The sequence below is a fragment of the Manacus vitellinus genome, unplaced genomic scaffold (assembly GCF_001715985.3).
Source record: "Manacus vitellinus isolate BGI_N305 unplaced genomic scaffold, ASM171598v3 scaffold_65_pilon, whole genome shotgun sequence".
Taxonomy (NCBI): domain Eukaryota; kingdom Metazoa; phylum Chordata; class Aves; order Passeriformes; family Pipridae; genus Manacus; species Manacus vitellinus.
This window is the reverse complement of record NW_021940724.1, coordinates 155646-175006: the sequence shown is the minus strand read 5'-3', so window position 1 is coordinate 175006 and position 19361 is coordinate 155646. Positions and strand designations below refer to the sequence as shown.

The 19361-nt window shown below is 42.3% G+C and overlaps 1 protein-coding gene across 1 annotated transcript in view; it reads left to right on the top strand.

Annotated features, from left to right (window-relative positions):
* The first annotated feature begins 353 nt into the window (after positions 1 to 353).
* LRGUK (leucine rich repeats and guanylate kinase domain containing) overlaps positions 354 to 19361 on the top strand; it is a 38999-nt gene continuing 19991 nt past the window's right edge. Inside the window, exons 1-10 of the mRNA XM_029963954.1 lie at positions 354 to 561; positions 3941 to 4048; positions 4598 to 4679; positions 6746 to 6846; positions 6963 to 7044; positions 8549 to 8673; positions 11898 to 12041; positions 15210 to 15290; positions 16316 to 16402; positions 18692 to 18798. Coding sequence (XP_029819814.1) covers positions 379 to 561; positions 3941 to 4048; positions 4598 to 4679; positions 6746 to 6846; positions 6963 to 7044; positions 8549 to 8673; positions 11898 to 12041; positions 15210 to 15290; positions 16316 to 16402; positions 18692 to 18798 — 1100 coding nt within the window. The 5' untranslated portion in view covers positions 354 to 378. The remainder of the gene's footprint in view (positions 562 to 3940; positions 4049 to 4597; positions 4680 to 6745; positions 6847 to 6962; positions 7045 to 8548; positions 8674 to 11897; positions 12042 to 15209; positions 15291 to 16315; positions 16403 to 18691; positions 18799 to 19361) is intronic.

Here is a 19361-nt window from a genome sequence, read left to right as displayed (position 1 = left end):
ATATATTTATATATATATATATATATATATATATATAAAAACCCCAAGGTTGTGCTTTTGCACTGTGAAGGGGAGAGGGGAGTGAGGCCAATGGCCGCCTCAGCGGAGGCGGACTTACAACTTCCCAAGATGTCCGCGCCCGGCGGACACGGGCGTGGGCGCCCCGCGCTCGAACTACAACTCCCATGGTGCACCGCTGCACGCTCCCGCGTTTCTATTGGCTGGTTGGGCGGTCGGTTGCGCATCCCTGAGGGGGAGCGACCCCTTTCCCGTCTCCATTGCAAACGAGACAAGTAACAAGATGGCGGCGCCCAAGCCTGAGTAGGGACGGGATCGATAGCGCGGCCCCTCCGCCCGCTCTTTTCTTTATCACGGCTCATGGCGGGGGGCGAGGAGAACGGCCGAGAGGGCAGCTGCGAGGAGCGTCTTACCCCTTCTCGTGAGCCGCCGGAGCAGCTCGCTCAGGGGCGCCCCGAGGAGCAGCCCCAGCTCAGCCCGCCTGGCCAGGAGGACCACGAGGAGGAGGAGGGCGAAGGGGAAGAGGAGTCACAGCGCTCAGAGGTTCAGCTCAGGGCTGCCCAGCTGTCTGGGGAGGGGGGTGCTCGTGAGGGGACAGCCCTTTCCCTCCTCATCCCTCGATGGAGATTTGAGGGAAAGAAGGGGGAGTGTGTGGATTGTGTCCTCTCGCCTCTCATTTCTACCTTTTTTAGGGTCTCATGGTGTCCAAGGTACTCCTGGATTGCCCCCTCCCTTTCTTTCATAGAATCATTTAGACTGGAAAAGACTTCTAAAATAATCCAGTTCTAACCATTAACCCAGCATTGCCAAGTCCCCTTGGTATACAAAGATTAAGGATAAGCTGGCACATGTATGGCCAAATTAACACCCTTTTTCTGTTCAAATTCCCAGCCCTGAAATTCAGTCAGCCTCTGGACCCAAGTGAATTTTTAATCCCTCCTCTACTGGGCTCTAAATGCCCACATCAACATCATATTTCACCTGTAAATATATGATAAATTCTTCTCTTTTTCCCACTGCTGTAATGTGGAGGTGCTGTAATTTAGATGATCACATTGTTTATCTTGAATTTAGAGGATCACATTATTTATCTTGGTCCCTGGATTAGCAATTGTTGTGTGGCTCCTCCAGGCTTTTAGGAATTTCAAAAGCCATTGGCTTGTTTTCTCATTAAACCTGCACAGAGGCTCCTCAGTGCCAGCTGTCAAAATGCCTTTTTGGCAAACATTTCTCTCTCAGGAGCAGCACTGGCTGCTCATGCTGAACACATTTATAGGGTTTCCATAATATGCATATTGGGGTGCAACACTGGGGTTATGTTGGTGCTGATTTGGTGGGATGTTAATGGGAATTTCGTGGCTCAACATCTCTAGGAATGGGGCCTGTGTAGAGCTCTGTTTAACCCAGGAGGTAAAAAAGTAAAAATCCCCACAGAAAACCTGCTGAACTTTTTTAAGTGTATAGAACTGGCATATGCCATGTTTTTATTTAACTTTTTTAGTGCTGTATTCCTCATTTTTCCTGGGTTTTAGTGCCTTAGGATGCTCAGCCTCTCTGGGAGTGGGCCTTTTGTAAAGCTCTTTATAAACCCAGGAGGTAAAAAAATAACAATCCCAACAGAAACCTGCTGAAACGTTTTAAATGTATAGAACTGATAAATAGCATGTTTCTATTTCACTGGTTTGGGCTGTATTGCTCATTTTTCCTGGTTTTTAGTGCCTTAGGATGATCAGCATCTCTGAGAATGGGGCCTGTGTAGAGCTCTGTTTAACCCATGAGCTAAAAAAGTAACAATTCCCACAGAAAACCTGCTGGAACTTTTAAAATGTGTAGAGCTAGTATGGCATGTTTCTATTTAAGTGTTTTTGGTCTGTATGCCTCATTTTTCCTGGTTTTTAGTGCCTCGGGATACTCAGCATCTCTGGGAGTGGGGCCTGTGTAGAGATGTGTGTTTAATCCAGGAGGTAAAAAAATAAAAATCCCTGGAGAAAACCTGCTGAAACTTTTAAAATGTATAGAACTGATAAATAGCATGTTTTTATTTAATTTTTGGGGGTTATATTCCTCATTTTTCCTGGTTTTTAGAGCCTTGGGATGCTCAACATCTCTGGGAATGGGGCCTGTGTGGAGCTGTGTGTTTAAAGCAGGGGTAAAAAAATAAAAATCCCCACAGAAAACCTACTGGATCTTTTTAAATGTATAGAACTGGTATATGCCATGTTTGTATTTAAGTTTTTTGGGGGGCTGTATCCCTCATTTTTCCTGGTTTTTAGTGCCTTAGGATGCTCAGCATCTCTGGGAATGGGGCCTGTGTAGAGCTCTGTTTCACCCATGAGCTAAAAAAGTAACAATCCCCACAGAAAACCTGCTGGAACTTTTAAAATGTGTAGAGCTAGTATGGCATGTTTCTATTTCAGTGGTTTTGGTCTGTATTCCTCATTTTTCCTGGGTTTTAGTGCCTCAGGTTGGTCAATATCTTTGGGAGTGGGGCCTGTGTAGAGATGTGTGTTTAACCCATGAGGTAAAAAAGTAAAAATCCCTAGAGAAAACCTGCTGAAATTTTTAAAATGTATAGAGCTAGTATGGAATGTTTCTATTTAAGTGTTTTTGGGCTGTATGCCTCATTTTTCCTGGTTTTTAGTGCCTCGGGATACTCAGCAACTCTGGGAGTGGGGCCTGTGTAGAGATGTGTGTTTAATCCAGGAGGTAAAAAAGTAAAAATTCCCACAGAAAACCTGCTGGACCTTTTTAAATGTATAGAATTGATAAATAGCATGGTTTTATTTAAGTTTTTTTTGGGCTGTATTCCTCATTTTTCCTGGTTTTTAGTGCCTCAGGATGGTCAACATCTCTGGGAATGGGGCCTGTGTGGAGCTGTGTGTTTAAAGCAGGAGGTAAAAAAGTAAAAATTCCCACAGAAAACCTACTGGACCTTTTTAAATGTATAGAACTGATAAATAGCATGTTTCTATTTAAGTTTTTTTGGGCTGTATTTCTCATTTTTGCTGGTTTTTAGTGCGTTCGGATGCTCAGCATCTCTGTGAATGAGGCCTGTGTGGAGCTGTATGTTTAAAGCAGGGGTAAAAAATAAAAATCCCCACAGAAAACCTACTGGACCTTTTTAAATGTGTAAAACTGGTAGATGCCGTATTTTCATTTAACTTTTCTTGGGTTGTATTCCTCATTTTTCTGGTTTTTAGTGCTTCAGGATGGTCAACATGTCTGGGAATGGGGCCTGTGTAGAGCTCTGTTTAACCCAGGAGATAAAAAAGTAACAATCCCCACAGAAAACCTGCTGGAGCTTTTTAAATGTATAGAACTGATAAGGAGCAGGTTTTTATTTAATTTTTTTTGCAGTTGTATTCCTGATTTTTCCTGGGTTTTAGTGCCTCAGGATGGTCAACATCTCTGGGAATGGGGCCTGTGTAGAGCTCTTCATAAATCAGAAGGTAAAAAAGTAAAAATCCCCACAGAAAACCTGCTGAAACTTTTTAAATGTATAGAAGTGATAAAGAGCAGCTTTTTATTTAATTTTTTTGTAGTTGTATTCCTCATTTTTCCTGATTTTTAGTGCCTTAGGATGCTCAGCGTCTCTGGGAGTGGGGCCTGTGTGGAGCTGTGTGTTTAATCCATGAGGTAAAAAACTAAAAATCCCCACAGAAAACCTGCTGGACCTTTTTAAATGTACAGAACTGATAAATAGCTTGTTTTTATTTAATTTTTTGGGGTTGTATTCCTCATTTTTCCTCCTTTTTAGTGTCTCAGGAAGTCGATGAAGCGCTGAAAGCAGCGTTCGATTGAGGATTTTATTAAACCCTGTTGCATCCCAGCAGCCCCCAAACTCTTCCAAGTGTGGAATTTCGCTCCATGGATCTCCCCTTAATCCATTCCTGTCCCTGCCCCCCTTTCTGGTGTTTTTTAGGATCGGTTTGAGGGAGTTTTGGATGAAGACACTGCAGCTGAGGGGCTCCACAGACTGGGCTGCTCAGCCCCTGGCCTTGAATACGTTTATCTCGATCTATTCCTCTCAGTAAGTACAAGCAAAAAAAAAATCAGTTTTAAGTCCTTCTCTACTCACAAGTTTCCTCTTTCTACCAGCAAATAGTAAAAAAAGTATCCAAAAAAAAAATAAAAATATCAAGATGCAGATTTTTGTCTCTCCCTGTCAGTGCTGTTTCATATTTGTGGTTTCAAACCCATTTTTTTTTCTCTGGCAGAAGGTGTTAATCCATCCAATTTCTACATTTCAAACATCACTTTCTACAAAATGGAGAAACATGGGAAAATGGTGCACTGGAAAAATGTAAAAAATGGTGCATTCAAAAAGTTGAAATCTTTCATTAAAAAATTACTTACTTCTGTATCATTTTCCATGCAGCCTTTGTTTCCCTGGCATTTTTCCTGGCTCCAGGTTTCTCTCTCCTGGTTGTTTTAAAGTTTCTTTTTTGACCTTTTCTCCATTCGTGGCTGGTGTAACATCACTTGGTGTAAATGTCATGTCTTCACTGTCTCCTGCTCCTGTGTTTGCTCAGGTTGCACAACTGCTTGTTAAAAATCTCTTTATTTTCCTTTTTTGCAGGGTCGTGAGTTAAGGGACGTCCAAATCCTCTGTGGATTTGTCCACCTGCAGAAACTGGACCTTTCCTACAATAAAATTAATGGTTTGTTAGGTAAATAAGCCACAGTAAAATTCTTGGGTGGTGGAATCATCTCAGATGAGAAATTCCACTGTACTGGGGGGTATTTTAGTAACACAATATATCCAGCAATGGCTTGGATTGATATCCAGCAATATCCAAAAATATCCAGCAATGGCTTGATCGTTCTTCAAAAAATATCCAGCAATGGCTTCATCTTCTTCCAAAAACAATCCAGCAAATGCCTTCATTCTTCTTCCAAAAAATTAGTCAGCAAATGGCTTGATCTTCTTCCCCAAAATATCAAGCAATGGCTTGAAATTTCTTCCCCAAATATCCATCGTATGATGATCTTCCCAAAAAAATCCAGCAATCTGGCTTGATCTTTTCCCAAATATCCAGTAGCAATGGCTTGATCTTCTTCCAAATTATCCAGCCAATGTTATCTTCCAAAATATCCAACAATGGATGATCTTCTTCTCAAAACATTAACAGCAGTGGCTTGATCTTTTCTTCCCAAATTCAGCAATGGGCTTGAGATCTTTCTTCCCAAAAATATCCAGCTATACCTTGATCTTCTTCCCAAAAATATCCAGCTATGCCTTGATCTTCCTCCCAGAATATTCAACAATGGCTTGATGTTCTTCCCAAAATATCCAACAAGGCCTGATCTTCTTCCCAAAATATCCAGCAATGGCTTGATCTTCTTTCCAAAATATCCAGCCATGGCTTCATCTTCTTCCCAAAAATGATTCCAGCAATGGCTTCATCTTCTTCCCAAAATTCCAAGCAATGGCTTCATTCTTCTTTGCCCAAAATTATCCAGCAATGGCTTCATCTTCTTCCCAAAAATATCCAGCATGGCTTTCAATCTTCTTCCAAAATATTCCAGCAATGGCTTTCAATCTTCTTCCCAAATATCCAGCAATGGCTTGATCTTCTTCCCAAAATATCCAGCAATGGCTTCATCTTCTTCCCAAAATATCCAGCAATGGCTTCATCTTCTTCCCAAAATATCCAGCAATGGCTTGAAATTCTTCCCAAAATATCCATCTATGGATTGATCTTCCCAAAAAATCCAGCAATGGCTTGATCTTTTTCCTAAAATATCCAACAATGGCTTGATCTTCTTCCCAAAATATCCAGCAATGGCTTCATCTTCCAAAATATCCAGCAATGGCTTGGTCTTCTCCCCAGAATATCCACCAATGGCTTGATCTTCCAAAAAATATCCAGCTTTGGCTTGATCTTCTTCCCAAAATATCCATCAATGGCTTGATCTTCTTCCCAAAAATATCCAGCAATGCCTTGATCTTCTTCCCAAAAACACCCAGCAATGGCTTGATCTTCTTCCCAAACTATCCAGCAATGGCTTGATCTTCTTCCCAAAATATCCAGCAATGGCTTCATCTTCCCAAAATATCCAGCTATGGCTGTTTATTCCCAAAAAATCCACCAATGGCTTGATTTTTGTCCCAAAAATATCCAGCAATGGCTTCATCTTCTTCCAAAAAATATCCAGCAATGGCTTGATCTTCTTCCCAAAATATCCAGCAATGGCTTGAAATTCTTCCCAAAATATCCATCTATGGATTGATCTTCCCAAAAAATCCAGCAATGGCTTGATCTTTTTCCCAAAATATCCAGCAATGGCTTGATCTTTTTCCCAAAATATCCAGCAATGGCTTGATCTTCTTCCCAAATTATCCAGCAATGGCTTGATCTTCCCAAAGTATCCAGCAATGGCTTCATCTTCTTCACTTGAGGTGCTGGAAATTCAATTTACACCTTGGATATTTGCTCTTTCTGGTTTCAAACCCATCATTTTCTCTGGCAGAGGGTGTTAATCCCTCCGATTTCTGCATTTTAAACCTCACTTTTCTCCCTGTGCAGCTCCAAATTGATTCCTAATTTAAGGTAATTATCAAATTTCTAATTATCACGTGACGGCCTCTGCACCCACCTGTGCTGAGATTTAATAAATAAATTAAAATAATAAATTTAATTAATTTTTTGTTAGAGATTTAATAAATAAATAAATTAATAAATAAAACCCTGTGCAGGTTTTAATATCTTTCTTTTATTTCTAGATCTTTCTTGTGTCAGTCACATGCCTTATTTGCTAGAGCTGGACGCTTCCCACAATGAACTGACTGAGTGTTTCGGGTTCAAACCACCAAAAAACCTCAAGGTAAGGTGGCAAAAAAAGTGCCTTTTAGGGGTTTAAATTCCAAATAAATTCCCTGTTATGTCTGGGCAGAGGCAAAATCAAAAAACTAAATTCCTATTTCTTTTTTTTCACTTTAGGAAGCGGATTTTTCGTACAATCAAATCTCTAAAATGCAAGATTTGTCAGCATACCAGTGCCTTACTAAACTCTTCCTGGATTGTATCCTTTCTGGAATGAAAATGGGTTTTTAAGTTATTTTTTTATATGATTTTAAGGATTTTTAAGTGAGAGGCAAATTCCTGGAGTTTGAGGGAAGCACCCAAAGGTTCTGCTCCACACTCATCCTAGTTTGTGGAATTAGAAACACTCTTGGGACAGAAACTACATAAACACAAACCTGCAAATTGACTTTTTTTTATGGCTGCTTTTCCAAGAATTCCCACAGTCTCCCTAAAGATTCTGCAGTGCTTTCCTGAACTCTCCTGGACTTTCACAGCCTTCCAATTTTTGTGTGATGGAGAAGTGAAAAGTGACTTGTCCCAGTGTCTGTGCAGAGGGAATAAATAATCCCAGGATTTTTAAATAGCAGGGATTAACAAGGAATGATCTTGGAACACTGAGCTGCCTGAAATAAACTGTTGTTTAATCTCAGAACTAATTAAGCAGGGACTGGGCAGCACAAGGCATTTAATGGGAATGAAAATGAGTTTTTAAGTGATTTTTAAAGATATTTTAAGGATTGTTAAGTGAGAGACAAATTTCCAGAGTGTGAGGGAAGCACCCAAAGGTTCTGCTCCACACTCATCCCAGTTTGTGGAATTAGAAACACTCCTGGGGCAGAAACCAGATAAAGAGGAACCTGGAAATTAAGGTTTTTTTCATGGCTGCTTTTCCAAGAATTCCCAGAGTCTCCCTAAAGATTCTGCAGTGCTTTCCTGAACTCTCCTGGACTTTCACAGCCTCTCCTGAACTTTCCCTCTTTTCCTCAGGAATTGCATTTTCTGCTCTCTGAAAGGAACAACACTGGGGCTGTTGCACTTTTTTTCCTGCCCATTCCAAAATTATCCTAATACAGTCCCTTTTTTGTGGAGGAGCAGATGAAACATTCCCAGGCTGCCCAGGTGACATTATTCCCACATTTATGAGGTGTTCAGGTGACCTGATTCTTGTCAGAGCACAGCACTGAGTCACTCTGCCTCTGCAATTCTAATTTTCCTCTGCAGAGGCAAAAACCCCACAGCAAAATGAGAAGGGGAAAAGAAAAAAAAGCTCAAAGTCTCATATTGTGGGTCTGAATCTGGTTTTTTTTTTTTTCAATTTTATTTCAATTCCTTCATCTGGCAGTGAAGATGTTATTGAAATGGGGACAAAAATAGGTTCATTTTTGTCCACATCTGCACCAAAACCCCCTGAAATAGAGGGAAATGAGCCTGGAATTTAAAAAAAAATGCCAAATTATGAATAGCAAAGTGACACCCGTGTCAAACACTCCTCCCTGAGGACATGGCAGACAAAACAAGCTGCTTTTTTTAATAATCCTAAATTAAAAACCACATCCTGCAGCAGGGACACGTTTTGCAGGCATTTCTCCTTGACAGTAACTCAGCTTTTCTTCCCTTATTTAAGTTAAATTGTTAAATTAAATTATGATGCAGATGGTCAGGTCAGTATAACTTTTTTTCCTGGCAAGGTTTTTGTGTTATTTCCCTTAAATAAACCTCAGTTAATAATATCAGGGAAATCAAAGGACTGGAGAAGTGTCACAGCCTGACCCACCTGAGTTTGTCCCACAACAGCCTCAGGGCCATCAGCGGCCTGGAGAACCTGCCCCTCAGGATCCTCAATTTGGTAAGAAATCAATAATCCTGCTAGTTTCCTGTCAATGGAATAAAATGCTTTTTTTTTTTTAGAACAAAATCCTAATTAGAATAAAATGCACTTTTTTTAGAATAAAATGCTAATTAGAATAAAATGCACTTTTTTTTAGAATAAAATGCACGTTTTTAGAATAAAATACTAATTAGAATAAAATGCATTTTTTTTAGAATAAAATGCATTTTTTTAGAATAAAATGCCATTTCTTTTTAGAATAAAATGCACTTTCTTTTTAGAATAAAATGCTAATTAGAATAAAATTCACTTTCTTTTTAGAATAAAATACACTTTTTTTTCAGAATAAAATACACTTTTTTTTAGAATAAAATGCCCTTTCTTTTTAGAATAAAATGCCCTTTCTTTTTAGAATAAAATGCCCTTTCTTTTTAGAATAAAATGCGCTTTCTTTTTAGAATAAAATGCAATTTTTTTCAGAATAAAATCCTAATTAGAATAAAATGCACTTTCTTTTTAGAATAAAATGCACATTTTTAGAATAAAATGCTAATTAGAATAAAATGCACTTTTTAAAGAATAAAATGCTAATTAGCATAGAATGCACTTTTTTGTTTAGAATAAAATGCTAATTGGAATAAAATTCAGTTTTTTATATAATAAAATGCACTTTTTTAGAATAAGGTCCACTTTCTTTTTAGAATAAAATGCACTTTTTTTTCAGAATAAAATGCTAATTAGAATAAAATGCACTTTTTTTAGAATAAAATGCTAATTAGAATAAAATGCACTTTTTTTTTTTTTAATGGGAGCAATCACCCCCTTCTCTTCCCAGCAATTCCCTCCTTTCCTGTTTTCCCTGGAGCTTTTTAGGTTGAAAGAGTGGTAAGTTCTGAAGTTGGGAAGAAAGGCTGGACCCAAAAAGGCTCACATTTGCAATAAAAAAAAAATAAATAAGAAGTGCAGCTCTAATAAACTGGACTCTTAGGAATTTTCCGAGGATTTCTCCACAGATCCCTTTTGTTCCCGGAATTTTGCAACTGGAGCTCGGAGCTGTATCCCATTAAAGAGAGAGGGAGCCTCCATGCTATTAATAACCTAATTAAACATTTAAAAGCCGGGAAAAATGTCAAGGACAGACAACTGGAATAACACGAGAGTCAACCGGCTTGTTTGTCTCCATAGTTCCTAAATATTTATTAACAGAAGATGAGGCTTCCGAGCTTCCAGCACAAGGTGAGGCCGCTGGAAAAACAGGAATTCCAAGGTTATGTGTGGAAAGAATCTCGTGGAGGAGCCATTTGGGCACCTGTGGGCACTGGGACAGGGATGAGCAGAGAGCTGAGTTCTGTGGTGGTTTGGCCCTCAAGTCCTCAGGACCACAGTGAAAAGGGCTTTTATAAAGGAAAGGGAAGGGAGAAGAAAAAAAAAACACCAGAAGAACTAAAATAACAGAACTAAAGCAATATATATATGTATTTATGCTTACTTACGGTTACAAAAACTATATACACGTAAGAAAGAAACCCCCAACACCCAAAAAAACAGAAAAACAGGCATACTCAACTAATAAAGAACTAGCAAACCAAAATTTTAATGCTTTCCTTAAGAAAATGAAGGCCACTCCACCAAATCTCTCCTCTTGGATCGGGAAAACAACAGACCTCGCAGGCCTCACAAGGCCTTGCAGGCCTCACTCCCACACGAGCGAGAGCAGCCGTAGGGTTACAAAAACGATATACACATAAGAAAGAAACCCCCAACACCCAAAAAACCTCAGAGAAACAGATGTAACCAACTAATAAAGAACTAACAAACCAAAATTTTAATGCTTTCCTTAAGAAAACGAAGGCCACTCCACCAAATTTCTCCTCTTGGATCGGGAAAACAACAGGCCTCGCAGGCCTCACACAGGCCTCGCAGGCCTCACTGCCACACAAGCGAGAGCGGCCACAGGGACCGGCTGTCTCCAACTTCTCCAGAAAAAATCTGGCCAACCAACTTCCTCCAACTTCTATTTATGTTCCTACTTACGTAAAGAATAGCGTGGAATATTGGCATGTAGGTACTTCTCTAGTTTCGGCCTGGTTGCCAGGAAGAGGCCTAAAACCCAAACCGTTATGAGTTCAGAGCATGAGCGATTCCCTGATTTTTTGAGGCCCTGAGAAACAAAGCCATGTGGTGTGCAGGGATAAATGTGGGGCTTCCATGTCACCTGGTTTGGGAAAGGAATGTCAAGCAGCAACAGTTGGTTGTGAGTTCTCAAAACCAGGGGTCAGTTCTTGGGTTGGTCCAGATGAATTTACTGTAAAGTGGTTGTTTGTTGTTTGGGTTTTTTTAATTATTATATTTTAAACATTTCCGTGCCTGCTGTCACTGACAGGAAACCAAGTCTGCCTTCCTTAATGTGCATTCATAAAAATTGGTGTATCCCAGAGATATTTTTAGATCATCTTGTAGAATCACTGAGTCAGGAAAAGTTTGGGTGGGAAGGGACCTTCAAGGTCATCCAGTGCCACCCCCTGCCATGGGCAGGGACACCTTCCACTAGCCCAGGTTGCTCCAACCTGGCCCTGGACACTTCCAGGGATCCAGGAGCAGCAACAGCTTCTCTGGAAAATCCATTCCAGTCCCTCCCCACCCTCCCATCCTTCCCAATATCCCATCTATCCCTGCCCTCTGGCACTGGGAAGCCATTCCCTGTGTCCTGTCCTTCCATGCCTTGTCCCCAGTCCCTCTCCAGCTCTCCTGGAGCCCCTTTAAGCCCTGGAAGAGGCTCTCAGGTCTCCCTGGAGCCTTCCCTTCTCCAGGAGAACAGCCTCCACCCTCAGCCTGTCTCCTGTATCTTCTGAATTAATATTTTCATTAATTATTCTGCAATCAAAATGTAAATATAACCCCGATTACAGAGGGAAATTCAATGTATTTATGTATATATATTCTATCCTTTTATGTGCATATCAATATTCTAAATTTTTTTATAGTGACAAGAGCATTCTTAGGCCAGAATCAGCTTTAAAAGGATGTTAAAGCTCTTTTTATTGCTGTTGTCTCTCGCTGCTCTTCAAGGTGAGTTGAAGATGAGCTAATCAGGACATCCTTGAGCAGGATGGAAAAGCTGTAATGTGTCACCTCGAGATGAAGATGGGGCATAACAGGATTCTCAACAAGAAAATGAACTCAGGAATGTTGTTTTCCACCCGTAGAACTTGATGAACAGTTTCTGTGCTTTCATTTCTCAGGGCTTCAACCAGATTGAGAAGGCGACTGGGCTGGAGAGCTTGAAAACTCTACAGAAGCTGGACCTGTCCAGCAATAAAATAACCAGTTTACAAGGCTTGCAGGGACATGATCTGCTGGAGACCGTCAACCTGGAGGATAACCAGGTACCACACTTCATATCCACCTCAGCTTCTCCTAAGAATGCAGAATATATTTATTTTTTTAAATTAAATTTCTTTGAGAGGTCAAAAAATCTCACGACACTGCAAGAAATTAATATTAGAATCATAGAATCATAGAATTATAGAATCAGAAGGGTTGGAAAGGACCTCTGAGATCATCCAGCCCAACCCTTGATCCACGACCTCCACAGTTCCCAGCCCATGGCACTGATGCCACATCCAGTCTCACCCAAAACACCTCTAGGGATGGAGAATCCCCCACTTCCCTGGGCAGCCCATTCCAATGGCTGAGCACCCTCTCTGAAAAGAATTTCTTCCTGATGTTCAACCTAAACTTCCCCTGGCACAGCTTGAGGCCGTGCCCTCTTGTCCTACTGCTGGTTCCCTGGAGCAGAGTCTGACCCCCCCCGGCTCCCCCCTCCTGGCAGGGAGTTGCAGAGAGTGAGGAGGTCTCCCCTGAGCCTCCTCCTCTCCAGGCTGAGCCCCCCCAGCTCCCTCAGCCTCTCCTCCCAGCACTTGGGCTCCAGTCCCTTCCCCAGCCTGGCTGCTCTTCTCTGCCCCTGCTCCAGCCCCTCCAGGGCCTTCCTGAGCTCAGGGCCCAGAGCTGGACACAGCACTCCAGGGGTGGCCTCCCCAGCGCCCAGCCCAGGGGCACAAGCCCTGCCCTGCTCCTGCTGCCACACCCCTGGGGACGGATCCCAGCTGGAAGCAGCTCCATCCCCACCACTCTCTGGGCCCTCAGCCAGTTCCTCACCCAGCCCAGAGTGCCCCTGGCCAAGCCTTTTCCAGGAGTGTCCCATGGGAGACGGTGTCCAAGGCTTTGCTGAAGTCCAGGCAGACACATCCACACCTTCCCCTCACCCACCAGGCGGGTCAGCTGGGCATAAAAGGAGCTCAGGTTGGTCAGACAGGACCTGCCCTTCCTAAATCCATGCTAGCTGGGTCTGATCCCTTGTCCATCCTGTAGGTGCTGTGGGACTGCACTCAGGATGATCTGCTCCAGAACCTTGCCAGGCACTGAGGTCAGGCTGACAGGCCTGGAGTTTCCCAGGTCCTCCTTCCCGCCCTTTTTGTGGAAATAGGACACCTTTTCCTTTTCCTTTGTTGTTTCACTCCAAGGCTGCTTCACATTTGACAGCCACAGATCCTTCTGAGCTCTCAGCTGGAAATTCCTGGCAGGCAGAACTGCAGGTTCTCTGCCCTAAAGTGGCTTTTGTGACGCAGCAGAATTTTCCCTGGAATTACAGTGGTACAGTGGAAGTACAATCCAACTCACTGGTATTTATATACAGACTACTCTCGATACTGCTCTTCTTTTTTAATTGAAAATAGCACCAATTCATGAACCACTTCGATATCAAAGACAGATCTCCCTGTGAAAAGAAATCCTGCGAAAATCAGAAATAAAACCACCAACCAGCAATGGAACATTTTCTGTCATTTTTTCCCCACTTGCAAGACACATTTATTTACAGGATTAATTCGAAGCACTGGGGATTCTTTTTCTCTCACTGTGTTCAGGTTGACATTTCAAGGTGCATCAGCTGCATCAGACAGGAAACTACCTCATAATAAGCTTGTTATTAGCATTAATAACACCACTTCCAGGGCCTCATGTAGTTTCCCCTGTTCTTTCCAGCACGTAAATGCTATTTATTTTACCTCATCCAAATTTGCCTCTTGGAATGATGTTATTGAAACTGTTTAATGAGTCACCGTTTGGTTTTTTTGGACCTCGCCTTCTGAGGAATAATTTAAAAGGGAATTTTAATCCATTGCCACAGGAAGGTGTGACTTATTCCAGCTCAGTTCCACTCAGCACCATCTTCAGGGGTTGATTTTTCAATGCTGGACATGATAGGTTTCTCTCCTGTAAACATGTTCAGTGATTAGTGGTTGGAATTTTTATGATTTCTTTGGGAAATCTTCGGTCAAACTTGGTTTGTGGCTTGTCTCAAAATGAGCCTCGGGTAGGCTGTGGTTGAAGTTTATATTTTTAGGCACTTTACATAAGATGAGTAGAAATTAGGGATAGAATTGGAAGTCTTTTAGGGTCAGTTGGCCTTTTAGGACTAAAAGGGGGCTTCTAAAAAGAGGGAGAGAGACTTTTTACAAGGGCAGATGGTGATAGGGTGAGGGGAACAGCAAACTGGAAGAGGAAAGATTTACATGGGATGCTGGGAAGGAATTCCTGGCTGGAAGGCTGAGGAGGACCTGGCCCAGGTTGCCCAGAGAAGCTGTGGCTGCCCCTGGATCCCTGGAAGTGTCCAAGGCCACGTTGGAGCAACCTGGGCTAGTGGAAGGTGTCCCTGCCCGTGGAACAGGATGATCTTTCAGGTCCCTTCCCACCCAAACCATTCTGGGATGATTCCATGATTCACTTTTTCAGCAGAGGAGGAAAAGCAGGTATTCCCACGAGGCAATTCATCCCAGCCCACCATGGATGGGACAGCTCTGGAACTGCCCCCTGTCCACTGATGATAAAGTGACTCACCTGAGTAGCTGAGATGAGGAGACACGAATTCCACCTTGTTTTCATCCAGAGCTTCCCAGCTCTTCCCTCAGGGTCCAGCACCACTGCCATGGGTTTGTTTGGGGCACACAAACCTTAATTAACTCCACTACTGTTTATCTGATGTGCCTGAGTGCAGCTTTCCTTGGTGGACAGATGAGCCCACAAGTGGAATTTATCCCCCTCTGGACACAACCAGCCAAGGACAATGAACTTGAACTCCAGAGAAAAGAAACTCTTAAAAGGAATTTCTTTTGTTGTTTTTTTTTTGGCTAGTCAGCCAGAGCACTGACTATAACTGCAGAATTGCCTCACTTAAGCACATCAGCCACATAAAAGCTAAATGTTTTAGGGCTTGACATTTGAAAAGAACTGGGGGAAAGTGCAGGTGGTTGGAAATTGCTGTCTGGATGACACCGCCCCGCTCCAGCTCCCAGCCAACTCGTCTGCCTTTTTTTGTGACTGAAGTGCCTCATTGAATGCAGTTAACATGTAAACCCCCTCGGGGGGTATAATGATGGGGGTTTTTTTACATCCAGATTTTAAGAGCAGGGATGAAAATGCTTTTCTTTTCCCCTCACAGTTTTGGTAGGTGCCGTCGCTGCCGATTTAACAGCTCTGTTTCTGTCGTTCATTAGGTTGCTGAGCTGCCTGAGCTCAAGTGGATTGAAGATCTGCCCCTCCTCCGAGTTCTCAACCTTTTAAAAAACCCTCTGCAGGTAAGAAAGAGGCCAAAGAGGAACCCAAAAAATTAGGATCTAAACCCAGGTGGTTTGGATCACACCGGAATCTTTTGAGCCTCAAGTTTCTGTCTTTGTTGGAAGTCATTTCAGGGAATGAGTGGAAGAAATGTTGATCCCTGGGTTGATTCCCAGCCTTTCTCTGGGAAATTTGTCTGAACCAAAGCTGCACATGAATCATCTTGCTGAATATCCACACATTAATTTTATTAATTCCATTTTTTAATCCATTTATACATTTGTACCCCATGATTTCTGTGTGTTAAAAGATCCCCTTTTTGTTTGATTTGAAGGCCTATTTTTCCTATTAAGCTTGAAGAAGCTTAATAACACCCCTTTTAAAATAATGTCTGTGGAATCTATATCCTCTTTTCTTCCTAGTTCTCATTAATGGCCCCCCTAATATTCCTCAAGTGAGGAATCAAACATTCATTTTATCAACAACAACATCCTTTGCAAAATATCAGAAACTCTGACTTTGCATTTGCAATTTGTCCTGAGTGATCAAAGATGATTTTATCCTGAGCTGTGATTTCTAAATTTTGGGGGACTTTTACAGATTTCCAATGGCAGAAAGAGGAATAAATGTCAAAAGAGTTGAATTTTTTCCTGTAATTGCCAGTTTTTTATTGGCTTTTATGAGAATGATCTGTTGTGACACACAGTGAAATTAGCAGGAAAAAATACCTGAAATAGGCAGCTCCTGGTCCCCCATAAGAGTTTTTTTTTTTTATTAGATGTCCTCCTAAGCAAAGTTTGATCATATTCTTTTTGAGCTTTTAATTCCCATCTTTTGCCCTTTGTAGTTTCAGCCTTTTGAACAACTCAGGTCTGGCAGCAGCAGCTGAGCTTGTTGGGGGGGGTCAATTTGTGCTTGGTACTGACACACCCAGGGTAAAAATCTGGGGATGTATTAAGGCCAATTTCATTTCAAACGATTGGAATTAAATATTACATGGAGGAAATCGAGTATTTGGTGTCAAATTAGAAACTTTGTCCCTCAGGAACAAGCAGATTATTGGCTCTCGGCGATTTTCGCGGTGCTCCAAGTCACGGAGCTGGACCTCAAGAAGGTTGCAGTGAAAGAAAAGGTATGCAAACATCATGTCATTCTGGGATTTTTCTAAATAAAGACCATGAAATCTGTAAAATCTCCTCCCCCCAAATAGTTGCTCACAGTAACTATTGGAATAAAAACCTTTCCCTGTCGTGGTGCCTGAACTGTAACTTGGTTGCTGCCCGTTGTATTTGGGCCCAAGCCAAGCTGGAACTTTTAGGATCATCAGCTGCCAGTTGGGGTTGTGTTTCAAGGAATTATCCTTTAAAAAATCATCCTTTCAGGAAATTCATCACTCCCAACTTCAGCTGCATAAATATTAAGGTTCTTGTTTAATGCCAGCTTTATTCTGCCATGAACACACAGGAGGGATGACACCAGAGTGTCATTTACCCCACCTTTGAGATGCTGATCTTGCTCTTTATCTTAAGTACCAACCTGTTTCCCTCCTAATATAAATTTTAATATATTAACAACATTTTTCCTTCTCTGTGGACTGTCAAAATTAAGCCTGGGTGGCTGGTTTAGACTGGCCCTTTGGGGTGATAAAAGTTATTCCCGAAAATCCTCCCCTCTGGTTATTTTAGGATGTCTCAGCCTTGTGAATTCTCTTGGATTTGGAGGCACCAGCTCTTCTGTCTCGCTGGCACAAAATGGACATTCAGAAATGTTTTAGTTTAGATCAAAAATGCAGCAGCTCAGAAGTTTAGATCAGTAGTTGAGCTCAGAAGTTTGGAAGGGGAAACTCCTGGTTGCTCATGTTTGATTCTGGTCGTGGAATAATCTTGTATTACATGAACTAGAGCTCTTTTGGGATAACCTTGGCCAGATGATGTGCACCAGGATGCACCTACTGTGCTCCCAGCCACTAATTCCAGCACCAAATTAAAGCTAAAATGGAATTGCCTCCTCTTCTCCCAGAGTAGCATGGACATTGGATTCCAAGATGGAATGTTTTCCACCACAACCTGTCCTAATATAGGTATAACTGCCATGAATCATAGAATACCAGGTTGGAAGGGACCTCATGGATCATCTGGTCCAACCTTTTTTTGGGGAAAAGAACCATAAAAGATGGCCCAGCACCTTTGTTCAGCCCAATCTTAAAAGTGCCCGACACTGGGAATCCACCACTTCCCTGGGGAGGTTATCAGAAAATCCAGGATGGTTTGGGTTGGAAGGGACCTTAAAGATCATCTCATTCCAACCCCCTGCCATGGGCAAGGACACCTTCCACTAGCCCAGGTTGCTCCAAGCCCCATCCAACCTGGTCTTGAATATTCCAATGATTGTTTTCACTGTGAAAATTTTATCTCTTGTATCCAATTAGAATCTCCTCAGGAGTTACTTGTAGCCATTGACCCTCATTTTATCCTGGGATTCCTGGTACAAAGGGAGTCTCCATCCTTGTAGCCACACTTTAAACATTGGAATATGATCATAAGGTCTCCCTGAGCCTTTTGTTCTCAGGGCTGAACAAACCCAGCCTTTCAGGCTTCCTGGTCCTTGGATCATCTTTGTGACCCTTCTCTGGACCCTCTCCAGCCTGTCCACATATTTTTTGTATACCAGGAACCAAAACTGAGCCCAATATTCCAGGTGTGGCCTGGCAAGTGCTGAGCAGAGCGGGATAACAACTCCTTGTGATACAACCTGCTCACTCCTACTGAGCTTGTTCTCCCCCAGGTCCCTTCCTGGCAGATCCCAGGTAGATCCCAGCCTGTGTTGCATTCCTAGATTATGTGTTTTCCCAGGTGCAAAACCTTCCACTTGTCCTTGTGGAAGTCCTTACCTTATTTCTGAGTGTGTAACATTTAACAACACCCAAAAATACACAGCTCCTTCCAACAGAAGGGATGGAGGGAATCCTTGGAATTTGAGTGCTTTTCCTCCCAGGAAAGACAGAAATGCATTGTCAGGAGAAAACTGGAGTTTGCTTGTTTTCTTTATTATTTCTGTTCCTTTTCTGAATGGCTCCAGTCCCTGAGGATTTGAGTTTGGCATCTTCCACCAGCACTGAGAGGATGCAAATTAATGGATAATTAAAACCTAAGCAAAATTACTTTGTGGCATCCTGTTTTCTTCCCTGGGAAAAGGTTGAATATATTAAAGATGGTGAGTTATATCTGGCTGCCTTCCATCCATCCATCAAACTCTGCCTAAATCTCCTGGAAAGATTTATGTGGCAAGCCCAGCACAAAGACTGACCCCCAGAAACACAAATCCATCATTATTCACAGGGACCTTTGAAGCCAAATTGCAGCTGGAAGCAATTATATCACTGCTTTTCTTTCTTTTTTGCCCCTCTAAACTGTGGGAACAGGTTGCTGCTGTGAATAAATATGATCCTCCTCCCGAAGTTGTTGCTGCAGATGATCACAGGTCTCTGGTGCTATACCACATGATGCAGCCCCAGAAAATCCTGCACAGGTGAGTTCACCTCATTTCCCAGCTGCTCCTCAGGGTGGCACTCAAGTAAAGCTCAATCCGTTGGCATTTTTAGAGGGACTTTTTTATGTCCTCTAAATTAATCAGGGGAAAGGGGGGAGAAGTTCTGTCCTATTCCAGTGGCAGCCTGGAAATGAGGCAAATCTGATTTGCTCCAAATTGCTCATGAAACCAAGTTCCTCCTTCACCTCCAAAATCTGAGACAGATTGGCCACAGCTCCGCTTCTCTCAAACAATCTGTTGGAGCAGATGGCCCTTTGCACCACAAACAAGAGCTGCAAAATTCCCACCGATGCCCAGAGGCACTTGGAAAAATCCCTGGAGGCACAGGAGCTGTGAAACATCCCCTTCCCATCCTGCTGACACCTTCCCTTCCCACTCCTGGCATCCCATTGGGAACAAAATGCCTTTTGGGGTTTTTTTTGCATCTTTTATATTCGTGAGGTGAATTTTTTCTTAAGTTTGTACCGAAGGAAGTCCAGTTTCTTCTGCCTTTTTGGGAGGAGATGATGCAACTCAAAACACAGGAAAGGCTCTTTGAAATA